At 39.5% G+C, this 14,862-nt stretch overlaps 1 protein-coding gene across 3 annotated transcripts; it reads left to right on the top strand.

Moving 5' to 3' along the window:
• Positions 1-2,920: 2,920 nt before the first annotated feature.
• LOC129100028 (tumor protein p53-inducible nuclear protein 2) lies at positions 2,921-14,158 on the top strand. 3 transcript variants are annotated; one of them, XM_054609530.1, is made up of 4 exons: positions 2,921-3,240; positions 8,120-8,508; positions 9,603-9,759; positions 9,859-14,158. In XM_054609530.1, the coding sequence occupies exons 2-4, from the start codon at positions 8,385-8,387 to the stop codon at positions 10,124-10,126; spliced, it is 549 nt and encodes a 182-aa protein (XP_054465505.1). In that variant the 5' UTR covers positions 2,921-3,240; positions 8,120-8,384; the 3' UTR covers positions 10,127-14,158. The 3 variants fall into 3 exon arrangements, with proteins under 3 accessions (XP_054465505.1, XP_054465504.1, XP_054465503.1); XM_054609529.1 differs by having other exon boundaries at positions 9,189-9,759; XM_054609528.1 differs by having other exon boundaries at positions 9,186-9,759.
• The last annotated feature ends 704 nt before the right edge of the window (positions 14,159-14,862 follow it).

The following is a 14,862-nucleotide window of genomic DNA, read 5'->3' as shown; positions in this document are numbered from 1 at the left end:
CTGATGCTCAGTAGACAGGTAGGGATGATGTTCTGGGCAGTTTTAATCACCCGCTGTAGAGCCCTCCTGACTTAATCTGTGCACAGCAAATTCCAGATTGAAATGTTTCTAGTCAGGATTCTTTGCTCCTCTGTAGAAGTTAACAATAACATGGAAAATGAATGTTTCCGTCTTAAGTTTCCTTAAGAAATACAGCTGTTTTTAAACTTTCTTCACAGGATGCAGATGTTTAATCATCACTTTGTTTGTAATGTTGATTCACAGGAACTTAAAACTGTTCACTTGTTCCACACACACTCTTACATGCATGAACACAAGCAGGCTATAGGCCTAAAAACCCAGTGAAGAGCATCATACTCTATAAACTTCATACAAACACAAGACAAAAGACACACACACATGTATGAACACACACACAAACACACACATTCTAAGAGTCACGTCACAATCTGCAATAATAAAAAACAATGGGTATTCTCAAAGCTTTACAGTGTGCAGATTTTGATGTGACCACCAGGGGTTTCTCTAAAAAAACCTCTCCGCACCTCATTGGTTGCTCAAATGCTGCATTCAGAAAAGAGCACGTCTGATTGGCTGATACAGATTGAGTGACACATGGAGGTCCCGCCCCAAAGCAAGGCGGAGTGAAAAAGGGAAACAGCTCTATTTACAAATTATTATTTAAAGTAACACCAACAGTGTCACTGGACGAGGAAAGATAGTGTGTTTTATATTAGATGGGTCTGTGGAATAATTTGAATATTCAATTTTTGCATGAAGTTTATCTCTTTTATGTTGGACAATATTCAGCACACTAAAGTAAAATGATGTGTTTAACATCTTTAAATAAACATCCAGAGAGGAACACATGCAAAACAAATACAAATATGCTCTATGTGATGTTTATTATAGAACAGATAGCTGCAACTGAATTATTCTTCCTTTATTATGAGCAGATCCTTTATTATGAGCAGAACCTTTATTATGAGCAGAACCTTTATTATGAGCAGAACCTTTATTATGAGCAGATCTGATCCTTTATTATGAGCAGAACCTTTATTATGAGCAGAACCTTTATTATGAGCAGATCCTTTATTATGAGCAGAACCTTTATTATGAGCAGATCCTTTATTATGAGCAGAACCTTTATTATGAGCAGATCCTTTATTATGAGCAGATCCTTTATTATGAGCCTTTATTATGAGCAGATCCTTTATTATGAGCAGATCCTTTATTATGAGCCTTTATTATGAGCAGAACCTTTATTATGAGCAGATCCTTTATTATACCTTTATTATGAGCAGATCCTTTATTATGAGCAGAACCTTTATTATGAGCAGAACCTTTATTATGAGCAGAACCTTTATTATGAGCAGATCTGATCCTTTATTATGAGCAGAACCTTTATTATGAGCAGATCCTTTATTATGAGCAGAACCTTTATTATGAGCAGATCTTATGAGCAGAACCTTTATTATGAGCAGAACCTTTATTATGAGCAGAACCTTTATTATGAGCAGAACCTTTATTATGAGCAGAACCTTTATTATGAGCAGATCTGGTCCTTTATTATGAGCAGATCCTTTATTATGAGCAGAACCTTTATTATGAGCAGAACCTTTATTATGAGCAGATCTGATCCTTTATTATGAGCAGAACCTTTATTATGAGCAGATCCTTTATTATGAGCAGAACCTTTATTATGAGCAGATCCTTTATTATGAGCAGAACCTTTATTATGAGCAGATCCTTTATTATGAGCAGAACCTTTATTATGAGCAGAACCTTTATTATGAGACCTTTATTATGAGCAGAACCTTTATTATGAGCAGAACCTTTATTATGAGCAGAACCTTTATTATGAGCAGATCCTTTATTATGAGCAGAACCTTTATTATGAGCAGAGCAGATCTGATCCTTTATTATGAGCAGAACCTTTATTATGAGCAGAACCTTTATTATGAGCAGAACCTTTATTATGAGCAGATCCTTTATTATGAGCAGATCCTTTATTATGAGCAGATCTGATCCTTTATTATGAGCAGAACCTTTATTATGAGCAGAACCTTTATTATGAGCAGATCCTTTATTATGAGCAGAACCTTTATTATGAGCAGAACCTTTATTATGAGCAGATCTTATGAGCAGAACCTTTATTATGAGCAGAACCTTTATTATGAGCAGAAGATCCTTTATTATGAGCAGAACCTTTATTATGAGCAGATCCTTTATTATGAGCAGAACCTTTATTATGAGCAGATCTGATCCTTTATTATGAGCAGAACCTTTATTATGAGCAGATCCTTTATTATGAGCAGAACCTTTATTATGAGCAGAACCTTTATTATGAGCAGATCCTTTATTATGAGCAGAACCTTTATTATGAGCAGATCTGATCCTTTATTATGAGCAGAACCTTTATTATGAGCAGATCCTTTATTATGAGCAGAACCTTTATTATGAGCAGATCCTTTATTATGAGCAGATCCTTTATTATGAGCAGATCCTTTATTATGAGCAGAACCTTTATTATGAGCAGATCTGATCCTTTATTATGAGCAGAACCTTTATTATGAGCATTATGAGCAGATCCTTTATTATGAGCAGAACCTTTATTATGAGCAGATCTGGTCCTTTATTATGAGCAGATCCTTTATTATGAGCAGAACCTTTATTATGAGCAGATCTGATCCTTTATTATGAGCAGATCTGATCCTTTATTATGAGCAGATCTGATCCTTTATTATGAGCAGAACCTTTATTATGAGCTGGTCATCTGTTAGATCAGCCCTCCTGTGTGGCTCTGTGTAATAATCTGATTGGTCGGTTTATGTAATGTGGGCGTGGTTAAGGAGGTGTGGTCAAACGTATTGTGACCTCACAATCAGCTGTTTTGTACGTTCTACATTCTGATCCGAGGATCAGCTGGAAGCAGCAATAAACAGCAGGAAAAAAAACCAATCTGCAGCAGATAAAAACATCAAAAAAACAATCAAACAGAGGAGGAAAGAAAAACAGCTGCAGATGTTTTGATCTGGAATAATATATATAAGTGTAACATTTTCTTTTTTTTTTTACACGAAGCCCTTCTTCTGAGAAGAAAGCCTTTTTATTTTTGTAGCTATAATGGTGTTTGAACTACCTCACTTAAAGGCTATCTAAAGCTGTGCTTTAAAGAACTCTGCTCCTTTCTACTGTCTGTGAGATCTCGTTTACAACTTGAATAACACCGCAAGGCAGGTAAGCCATTCTGTACTGTGTTTTATTTCTGTGTTATGATCATGTCAGTGTGTGTGTGTGTGTGTGTGATTATGTTGTATAGCCTCACAGAGGACCAGCCATGGTGAACAGGTAGAATTACTTCATTCTCATTAGGAGGCTATCTTTGTGCGTTGTGACAGTGATGACCTATTATTAGGCCACAGATGGATTTGAAGACACCAAAACCTGCTTAATCAGGTCGATTCGATGTCATATAACACCCATAAGACAATGACACCATCCTGCTTATGTGTGGAGGCTGCTCCAGGACACAAAATGCACCAAAATGCTGGATGGTTGGTGTGTTTTATTGTCCAGGAGGTTGGAAAAGGCGATTTTTCAGCCATATTTATGATGTGAAATATGATTTATCTCCATAACCAGTCGATGTGGCTCAGCCTGTCATTGCTCTGACCCTCCAGCTGGAGAGCTTATTCGGATAATTCATGTTTAGATCCTCTGCAGAAAGTCCTGTACCTGCTGCTGGGACAGTCTGACCCCGAGCTCGACGTCTTATTTAGCTTTATTAATAACACATATATGCATTTTAAAACATAGACATTGTTGCTTTTGTGCAGCCTTTTTTTTTTCTTCCTCTTCATAATGAACCGTCGACACTCAAAACGGATTGTTTTCAGTGTATTGATGTTAAAAATGCATCTATATAAAGCATATATACACATATAGGTCTCATACACACTCTCATAATGTCGAATATGTTGGTTTATGTTTGCTCTTTAGGTGTTTTGTTGTTGCGAGGTCGCTCTATATAAAAAAAAAAAAAAAAAAAAAAAAAAAAAAAAAAAAAAAAAAAAAAAAGCTGGAGCCTCTCTGGCAGCGTCACGTCACGGTGCGTGACGTCACGGGCGTCTTGTTTTTATTGTGAGGCTCCTCCCACCCTGCTCTGCTCCTCCTCCTTATTTATAAAAAAAAAAAAAAAAAAAAAAAAAAGAATTAAAGGGCCAATGACAGAAGACAGATTCATAATTCAAGGTCTTTTTTTTTTTTTTTTTTTAGTTTTTAGGATTTGCAAATGTTCCTGTGAAATCTTATTTTATCAAACACCAAAATAAGTTCTGTCAGTGCTCCCAGTGACCACACACCAATATGCAAACAACTCTCTATGCCATATCTTCATGTATTTCAGGTTTAATCTGTTTAAATTATTAGATTGACCATTGTTTATACTTGATTCAGCCTGTTCAGATGTTAAAATCCCTTCTTAAAAATGCAGTTTAATGACCTGTTTGGCATTTAGGCGGATCAGTTGGGAGAAAGTTAATGTTGTATTAATATGTATGCTTTCTTTAGTTTTTAATCACCTGAAAATAAGAATTGTCGTGTTTCCATTAGGTTAGAATGAGCCGTTTATATCTACATTGGGAGCAGGTCGTGTTCACAGAGTCAGCCATGGTTCTACGGTAGCCCAGAACAGACAAACCAGACTCTGGTTCTAGACAAGGACATTCATGTTTTCATGTTGGCCACAGTAGTTCTAACACATTTGGCATAAGGGAGACGTTTCAGTTGGTTGCAGTCTGTAACCTCACCACTAGATGTTGCCAAATCCTACACACTGCACATAAAATGATGACCTATTTTATCAATTTAATTTTAAAACATATGCACAAGTTAGCTCTGTGCTACTTCCACCATTAATTACTACCACAGTGGAGTTACTGTAGCTGTAATTAGTTACAAAAGGACACAAAGAGGACTGTTAAAGAAACAATGTGTAACATTTAGGGGGATCTATTGGCAGACATTGTATAAAAGTGTGAGAATAAGTGTGAGAATAAGAATTGTTATGTGTTTTAGTTAGCTTAGAATAAGCTGTTTATATCTAAATATGGAGCGAGTCCTCTCCAAGAAGCCGGCCGCCAAGTTTCTTGTGTTTTTAACATTTTCAAGTCGTCCACAATAGTTTTCCTACACGCTTGCCACACGGGAGAAGTTTCAGTTGGTTGCAATCTGCAGACTCACCACTAGATGTCACCAGATCCCACACACTGCACATCTAAAAAGTCATCCTAAAAATACCAGTTTAAGGATCTTATCAATTTAATCTAGCAACGTTTGCACAAGATAGTTCGGTACACATTCACCATTAATTATTAGCAAAGTGTAGTTACTGTACTGTAGCTGCAGTCAATTTTAATAAGGAAAAAGTGAGGACAAATAGACCGGGAATAAAGACAAAAGAGGACAGCTAGACTTGCATATTAGCATTCTAACATTGTCTTGATTACAAGTGTTCAAACACATACTCATCCCTCTGCTTTCTCTCATGTAATACATTTTAGTTCAAATGATATTTATCAGTGTTAATGGGTGTTAGTTGTTGGATAATACTTCTGAACAACCTTTGCCATATATTCCGGAGCTGTCTCCTCCAGGATACAAGTCAAATCAGTGGTGGTTATTTACTCTCTATCCGCAGTATCAATGGCTATATTTACACCCCTCAGATAACCCTGAATTAGCCACCAAACTGATAAAACTGTTTTAACGGGGGCGTGCTGTATGCAGTCAATGTTTAGTGTGTTTGTGTTTGTGTGTGTTTTGTGGATTTTAGCTGCACCTTATGCAAAGCCTCCCCCAGGCCCTGTCACCAACATTTTGTTCATCTGGATTTGTCATGGTTCACATGACGTTCTATTCGTTCAGGAATGCAAAAAAGTGTTGAGGACGTTCTCAGTTCAGAGTGTTTTTTTGTGGTCCTTTGAAATACCTCAACAACGTTTGAGTGCCTTTTTATTTAATTGACTGGATCGGATTTTTAACACATGACCTAGAAAGAGAGTCAGAATGAAAGAACCAGAGCATTAAGAACAACAGCTGAGAGCTTTTTATCCAGCTGGCTTTGTAGAAATAGCTTTCTATATTTGCAGCTTTGGGCCCAGTGTTCTCCCCCAGGTTCATTAATCTCTCATTTTCTCCTATTTTGAACCCATGCAAACAGTCTCCTTGACAGTGCCTTGTTAAAATTATGATTCCGTCAGACAAGAAAGCATGTTCTTACATGTGTCTTCCCTTTTTTTGTTCCTGGTGTGTCCATGGTGATTCTCCAAATAAGGACAGAAAGTGTCCGCTTCCCGACGAGCACCCATGCATATCACCTCGCACGTCTCTGCAGATAAATCTCTTTGTCACACGCGCTCGATTTCACCTTTTAATCTGCACTGCTTTGTTAATACCAACCTCCGTCGGGTCTCAATCCCCTCTTGTAGTTGGTGAAGTGGTTAAAAAAGTCAGTTGCACATATTGGATTTCCATGAGAAATTAAAGACGGGGTCAAACAGTGAGTGCACTGAAATAGGTCATGATCTGGAATTCAAACCTCTGCAACTTTGAAACTACACATCGGCTTTACAAATAAATCAAAGAATATGGGAAGAAACCAGGTCAACCTAAAATTCAATGAGATATCTTTGAGTGTGTCAGCAAGTATTGGCAGAATTAAATACAACTTTGAACATGTAGGGGTTTGTCTTGAAAGCTGTTTTTTAAAAACATCTGTTCAACGTTACATCACCACGTTCACATTTAGGTCAGACACTTGTCCTTTGCCTCAGTGCCTTTGTGTCCTCTCTGTCTTTGCACTTATCATTGTGCACACTCACTTTGTTTGACTTTGTGAGAGTCCAGGTCTTTGTATCACCTCCTCCTCCTCCTCCTCCTCTTCTTCTCTGGCCTGTCCATCTGTCCTGAGACTCTGCTGATTGGTTATCTAAACTTCTCGGGGGAGGGGATGGCAGACATTGTTCTCCATCTTCCTGCTCGCTGATATAATTAATTTCATTGTAAAACACATTCTTATTCATTACCACCCGATGCATTTCAAAGTAAAGGTCATCATCAGGTGAAGGTTTAATAATTACATCCTCTTTAGTTGAGGATCTACATACTTTTGTCTGTGTTGGAAAAAAAAACTGCCAGAAAGCTTTTAAAAGCTGCTATAATCAATATTAACAGTGGATCAAATGTGTGTGTATATAAAGCCATATATAAAGCGTGGTTTATACGTCGTAGTGAAGCCTGCGTGACGTGATGCACCAGTAAAATACATAATTCTTTTTTATCTAGGCACACACTGAGGACGCTTGGAGCTTTTCAGACATGACTGTCACAAATAGTTCACAGATAAAAACACAATTAACACGTCTGAGGATTTTGCAAAGAAGGCCAAATTGTTTTTAGATGCTTTTCAGAAAGAGTAGGTCTTAAAAATGATACAAGAATTAGCTTTAGCTAGCTAGAGCACGCCACATCCAGACTTTGAATGTGCTGTTTTCAGTGAAATGGCAATAAACTGTCTTTAACTCTACATCTGCTCAGCATCAAACTACAGGTATACAAGTTAGCCACTAGCTGGTGAACATAATTCATCATTTAAAGCAGCTAAAGAGACAGATATTTTCCCCAGGAGCTGGAGGAGACCAAAATAAAGTTAAAAGGAGACTGAGTATTTACTTAAATTTGTCAGTTGACCAGAAAACCTAAATGTGTTGCTTTGTCCAAACTGATCTTAACATTCCCACCTCATCTATGATGCAAACTATCCAGCAACTTAAACACAGAAACAGCATCTGTATTTAATGGCACAGTGTTTGTGTCATCATATTGTTACAATACAGGTGAAAACGCTCCGAGGTTTGAGCCCAAACACTAGTTGTTGTAATGTGTCTTGAAAGCTCTTACCACATACATTGCTCATTGTGCCTATCTAATGTAGCCTGACTAGGCAGTACAGGAAATTAACACAATAAGTGACTTCTCTTTTTAAAGAAAATGTGTCATCTTCTAATTACCACTAACCATCCTCCTCTCTCTCTCTCTCTCGTTTCTCTCTCTCCAGGCCTTTGCTCCAAACCAAGTGAAACCTTACATTTGCACTACTGAAGCTTGTCCACTCCTGTTTGTCCAAACCGAGATCCAGCAAAGGGCTTCAAGTAAAAATAACAAAAGAAGGAAGACTAAAAAAATCCGACAAAGAATTGCTTAAAACATCAACAAGCGAATACCTAAACAGAATTAAGAAATTCTAAACGGCAGCTACAACTTTTTCTTTGACGAAGACAAAAAGCACCTGAGTCACCGACACTTTGACAACGCGAGCGGCCATGTTCCAGCGTCTGAGCAACCTGCTGTTTGGGGAGGTGGAGGAGGTGGCGGCTGAGCTGAAGGGACCCAACCCTTGTGTGACGGAGGCTGACGAGGAGGGATGGATGCTCGTCAACCTGCCTGGTGAGTCTCAGCAGTGGCATTGAAAGAGCTAATTGTGTTTTATGTTCAAAAGATTGAGGTGACTGGGGAGAACTTTTGTTCCCACTTGCATGACTATAATTCTGACTAACATTTGAAGTAATGATGGGGATGATGGGGTGAGGTGGAGAATCAGTTGGGGCGTGGGCGCGACCACACCGGTGCTCTCCCACATGGCTGCCGTACCAAAAAGACACATAATTCTCTGTGAACATGCATCTCCGCTTCCTCTGTGTTTATGATGACGGAGGCAATTATTGAGTATGAAAATGTGCCTTTGGTGACAACTTCAAAAATACATCAAAAGCGACATTTAATTTCCTCTCAGGAGAGTCAAGGCAAAACATTATGTCACTGACATAATTGCAACCTTAGAGGGTCAACACAACTAATGATGTGACTCTTTTATGTTCTGTGTTTCCTTACCCCCCTCTTCTTCCCCTCCTCAATTGTTTTTTTGAAACACCCCTGCATCCCCCCCCCCCCACACTGGTATGTGTGCGCGTGCGTATGTGATCCCAAAATAAATTGCCCCCCTTCAACCCGCATGCTTTTTTTTAAATCTACCACATTTGCATCATTTAATTTTTTGTTGCAACATCCACATCTGTCTTTAATGGCCGTCTCATCCCTGATCCTCCCCGCTGCCATGCGCCCAGAAGAATCTGACTGCATGAGGCAGGTGGAGGATGTGATGGGACCCCCGCTGATTGCACAATCACTCCCAGACAGTAGCCAATCAAATCATGAGGTCACACATACGAGGACTGAGTGCTCGGCCCCGATTCCACAACCGCCTAACAAGCGTCGCAGGATGCATAAAGGTCGGGCACGGGGTGCAGTAGCACCATCAGACCCCCTGTTTTGTCCGAGCGCTAGCCCGTTACACTCGGGTGCCACCGCACCCGTGACCCTGCCGAGACGGGCCAGATTGTCCACGCCCTCCTCCACCCCTTCGTTGTCCCCCGGCTCTGGAAGTGAGTGTGGGGGCAGTGGGGGTAGCGGTAGGGCAGGCCGGGAGAGAGGCTGCATGGATGAGAGCTGGTTTGTCACCCCTCCCCCCTGTTTCACTGCAGAGGGAGCCACAGCGGAGGCCAGCCCGATGGAGGACCTGCTCATCGAGCACCCCAGCATGTCTGTGTACGTCTCCCCGAGCAGCTTCTCCATGGTCTCCAACGGCAACCTGTCTGTGGTGGGAGAGGAAAGCATCGTCAGCCTGGGAAGCAGTGTGAGGTGAGTAATCGCCCTCTTTCATGACCTTCACCTGCTTTTTTTAGAACTATCACAACAATCACACCTATTTCTTTTTTTTTTACTTATCTCCCTTTGCAGCAGAGTGGCAGAACAAGCTGCCGCCCCCGCCGCCCGCAGCACCATGCCCACCAGGGTGAGCCGCGGAGCAGCTGCCCAGGCCGGAGCTCTGGCCAAGGTCACCCAAGTGGCCAGGGTCCAGCGAGGCAAAGCCCGCATCGAGCGACGCCATCTGGGCCGCAACCGCATCCAACGCCAAAACCGCACCAGGGAGCAGGTCCCTCGCCACGGGAACCACGCCAGAAACACCTTCCTCCACCAGCCCAGCAAGCGCAACATCTGCCACTGAACTCTCCGGAATCCAGGAGGGGAGCGTCGTTCACTCTGAGGGCATTAGTAGAGCATAGTCAACTCCAAGACACACAAGATTAAATGTATTCACCCACGGCAATTTTTGCGTTTATTTCTGAACATTATATCAAATTACACTCAGATACCAGTAGACCGGTAGCTTATTTTTTTTGTTTTGGTCCAGTCACATAGTGACTTCACCTGGTAGTTTTATGCCCCAGTCTGCTGTTGTGAACCAAGCCCTCTGAGTAGATCTGTGTAGACCTTTATGATACTTGCAGTATCCAAACAAAAACAAAAAAATCTTTATTCAAGTTATACTTCATAACAATAACGTCTGAAAAACAACAAAAAGTTTAGCATTCTTAGTAAAATATTAGTTTTTTCTTTCACTATTCCCCAAAGCATGTTTTTTATTTATTATTTCAATCATTAAGTTTTAAATTTGGACTTTAAGACGTTTCTGGTAGGAACCATGCAGACAAGACAGAGACAACTTAATCCTTCGTATCTTTGCACAGAAAGCAACTCATCATGTCTTTCGAAGCTTTTACTTACTTTTTTTTTTCTGAAAAAAGTGAAAGGAATATGTGTGAGAGGAAAACCACTGGACATTTAGTTTTCCTCCAGTTCCGTCTGTCATCATGAAATGTAAAAGACGAAGGGGAGGAAACGTGGGGAAACCCTGTTTCATCACAGGAAGCTAAAGTTGTGATATTTCTCTCTTCTCGCTAAGTGAAGGGCGAGAGCAAGTAGAAGATGGTGAGAGTACGAGCAAAACAGACTAAAGAGTACAAGTAATGTCACGCCCAGTTAGAACTAGACATTATTAAAAGGAATGGAACATGGAACAGTCATAGGAAAGTGTTATGTAACCCTCTGAGCAGCCAAGAGCATTTAGAAAACAACCCCTTGTTTGGATTATTCCATCAAAGACGCCCTCTTTTTGTCACCATGAAGATTGGTGTTAAGAGCAACCATAATAAATATTAAGATTAAATTATTAATAAAGAGTATGGATGGAGTTGAGGGGAAAGGATGCAGGCCTTCTCTTTGGGTTACAGGGTGTGACAGGTTGTAGTAGGTGTAGAGCGATATTGATGGCAACTCTTTATTTTGTTTTGTGACATTGTTTTCTGCTCATTTTGTCTTTTGAATCCGAAAGAATAGAATAGGAGTAGAACGGACATTGAAAACAGTTTTCTGTGGTCATTTAAAGGGTGGCTGGCTATTCTTAGCTCCTTGTCCGGAGCGGCAGGGAGTGAGGCCGTTAGACAAACAGACTGCCTGGCACATTTTCTGTAACCAGTGCAGTACTAAAGCATGGTGGAATTAGCAAACAAGCTAACTAGCCAGCTGTCCGCAAGTTGGCTTGATATTTTCCACCATGTTTTGATGCTACACTGGTTACAAATAATGTGCCGAACAACGTTGTCAATCATCTGGTGATAGCAACGTGCTTTCCTACGCTGTGACATGAGAGAGGATGAAGAAATAAGTTGTTAAATTTTACAAATTTACTCTGGCTCACGTTTCTATTCCACTGCTTGTTTTAGTGGATTCTACAAAACCTCACCTCAGTGACTCCGCGACTTGCAGCAAGTCGGTTTAGCGTATATGGAAGTTCTGCAACGCTACGCCTTAACTACTGACCATCCAACCACGTTGATTTGAATATGAATGTCCGTTTTACTCACATTCTATTCCTATGATAGTTACATTATTTTACAGTCTCTCTGTCTCTCTCTGCACGGTTCCACCAGAAGAAAGAAAATAAATCTTGTTACTTTCAGACAAAAAGAAAGTACACTTCTGGCTTTTAAAGCCAACAAATAAAATAAGATAAAATAACTTGCAAAGCATGATGATCATTACACGTGTGGTTCGTAAACAAAAGTAATGAGCCCGGCACACATCGGCCATTTTTCATCCACATTGTGTGTGCTGTGATTTTACGTTATCCATGTTGAACACCAAAAAGGAAAGTACGACCTTTTCTTACACACCAGTTACTTTCGTTGAAAAGTCACTGAGGAAAACTGTTAGGAGAAAGGGGGAGAACCGCCTCCTTAGAACCTAACAAACACCCATCTTCCCCTCTTCAACATCAATAGCTATCCTCTTGCATTAGGTCGTGCAGGTGCAACCCGTTGCTCTCTAACATGTACTCCATTACCGCCTCTCCTTCTAGCACATCCAGCTCTAACAGTTTCCACTCAAAGATCCAGCTTACTGATATGTATTCAACAACAATAGTAAACAATGGTGCTGACGTGTATACTAATGTTTGTAAATTATTTGAGACATGGATGTAAGTTTGCACTGTCATACATTTAGTGAGTCAAAGTTTTAGCGGTGTGCCGTGTGCTTGTTTTTTTTGTTTTGTTTTTTCTTTCGTGATATTTTGTTTTGTTCTGATTCAAATTGTGTGTGAGAAGGTGTACTGACACGTTAAAAATGTTAGAAACTCTTTAAAAAAAAAAACATGAATAATGATCATTTTATTTCTCTTGTAAATATTACAAAAAACATTTTATAACTGCTCCGTTAGATGTCAAAGCCTCTCAGGACTTGAGTCCACAGCGTCGTGTCCGATGGGACTAATGAGAATCCTCCTCCGCCTCACCTCTGTGCTCGTTATCAAATCAAGAGGGCATTTAGTGGCCAAAAGTGGTGTCTTTGCCCTAAAAACTGCAGTTTGATCTCTTTGATATGCACCATAAATGAAATAAAAAAACAGCACTAGACTCAAAGTTGATGTGCCATAGGCGAACACTGCCCTCCAGAGGTTTCCCTTAGCACAGCTGTACGGATGCTGGAGAGGATACAGAACACAACGACATGGTTTTAATACAATCTGCTTTGTCTGTCTGGAAAAGGAAATGTCTTGTTTTATTTAGATCATCTATATAAGAGAAAGACATCATTTTTCCTTGATTCACATACCACTAAGTTTTCATTTCGGCCAACAATAATTTATAAATCACTCTGTAAAAGGGACAGTTAACCAAAAATACATATTTTCCAATCACCTGTAGTGCTTTTTTTTCAATCTAGAAGGTTTTTTTTGGTTACTAAAGATAAATCACAGAGCTTGTTGGGAGCAGGTTCATGTCATGATTTCTGGAAAGAGACATTGCTGTTGATTATTTTAGACGCATTGTTTTAGGCGCCACAAGCTGCTTGATATCTAATCCAATTATTTTGCAGTGAAGGTAGAAATATTTTCCTCCAAAAACAATCTAGATTGATATATAGCACTACAGTGTAAAAGGAAACATGTATTGTTGATTTTGTGTTGAACTGACCCCTTTAATGTTTGTTAATTTATGATATAATTATGAATATTTATCTTTTATTCTGTTTAAAGGTGACTATTATTTATCCTGTTAATTCCTCTGAATTGTGCAGGGGATGGACACACATACATACACACACGCATACACACACACACACACACACACACACACACACACACACACACACACAAAAACAACCTAGTGAACTCTGTTTAGACTTCCTCACTCCAGAGACTTCACTATTCTGATTGTGTATGAGTTCTGTATTTTGTTTACCTGTAAAATGCTATATACAGTGTGAAAACAGGGCGATACTGAGAGATCACTGCTGAATGTGTGTGTGTGTGTGTGTGTGTGTGTGTGTGTGTGTGTGTGTGTGTGTGTGTGTGTGTGTGTGTGTGTGTGTGTGTGTGTGTGCATACAAAATGTAAAGACCACCACAAACCCGTCCTATTTGCCTCAGTTTTATTTCTTCCTTTTTCACCCGTGTCATGTAACAAAAGGAAATGTGTTATCAGTATGTTGTGTGTGATTTTTGAAAGGTGTTGTTTGAGGGTGAAAGTCATCCACCAATGGGGAGAGGAAGCCTATATGATGAGGACAGGGACAGGATGAGGCAGGAGATAGTTATATATATATATATATATATATATATATATAAAGAAAAATCAAAAAGAATTTAATGTATCCTAAAAAAATACAATAAAAATATGCTTGTATTTTCCCATATAGTTATTATAACACTTTAAATGAGAGGCGCTGAATGTCTGGGGTGGTTTCATTGTCTTATGTTGTGCCCTGAAATGATGGCAGCTTAAAAAACACATCGGGTTTCGCCCATGTCACATCTCGATTAGTAAACCCGTCCCTTCATAAAAGACAAAATAAATAGACATATAAAATTTTGGTGTATCTGATATCTACAGTATGGTGATTGTGCCTTTCACTATTTCTGCATGGTTTTTGTGATTTTTCCATCCCAAAAGTGGACAGTCGTCCACTGACAGGCAAGACCTATGCAAAAATCAATGGATGGTTTTTTTTTCCAGCGTCCATTCAGAAAACACAGGTACTCCGCCAAAAGAAAAGCAACAAAAAAAAAGCAACAACAATAAATACTCAGGTTAACACCTGAATCTTGTGTCGTTATTTTCATGTTGGGGAGCAGGAGGGAATGGGGTTAGACTTTAGTAAAAGTAGCAGCATCACAATTACAAGTAAAAGTCCTGCATTCCAAATTTATAAGGAACATTTGATTAAAGTATCAACAGTTAACAGGTAAAACACTCAATGCCCCCTTCAGTGTTATATTATTTTATTATTTGATAATTGTTACTGATGCACTGACATGTAAGCAGCATTTTAAAGTTGTAGCTGGTCAAGAGAGAGAGAAGTTTAACACAGGTTTGGGTAGTTTAAATATTTGATCCCGATA

Source organism: Anoplopoma fimbria, chromosome 12 (assembly GCF_027596085.1).
Source record: "Anoplopoma fimbria isolate UVic2021 breed Golden Eagle Sablefish chromosome 12, Afim_UVic_2022, whole genome shotgun sequence".
NCBI classification, from domain to species: Eukaryota; Metazoa; Chordata; class Actinopteri; order Perciformes; family Anoplopomatidae; genus Anoplopoma; species Anoplopoma fimbria.
Note: the sequence above shows the minus strand (reverse complement) of the source record. Positions and strands in the feature narration are given on the sequence as shown.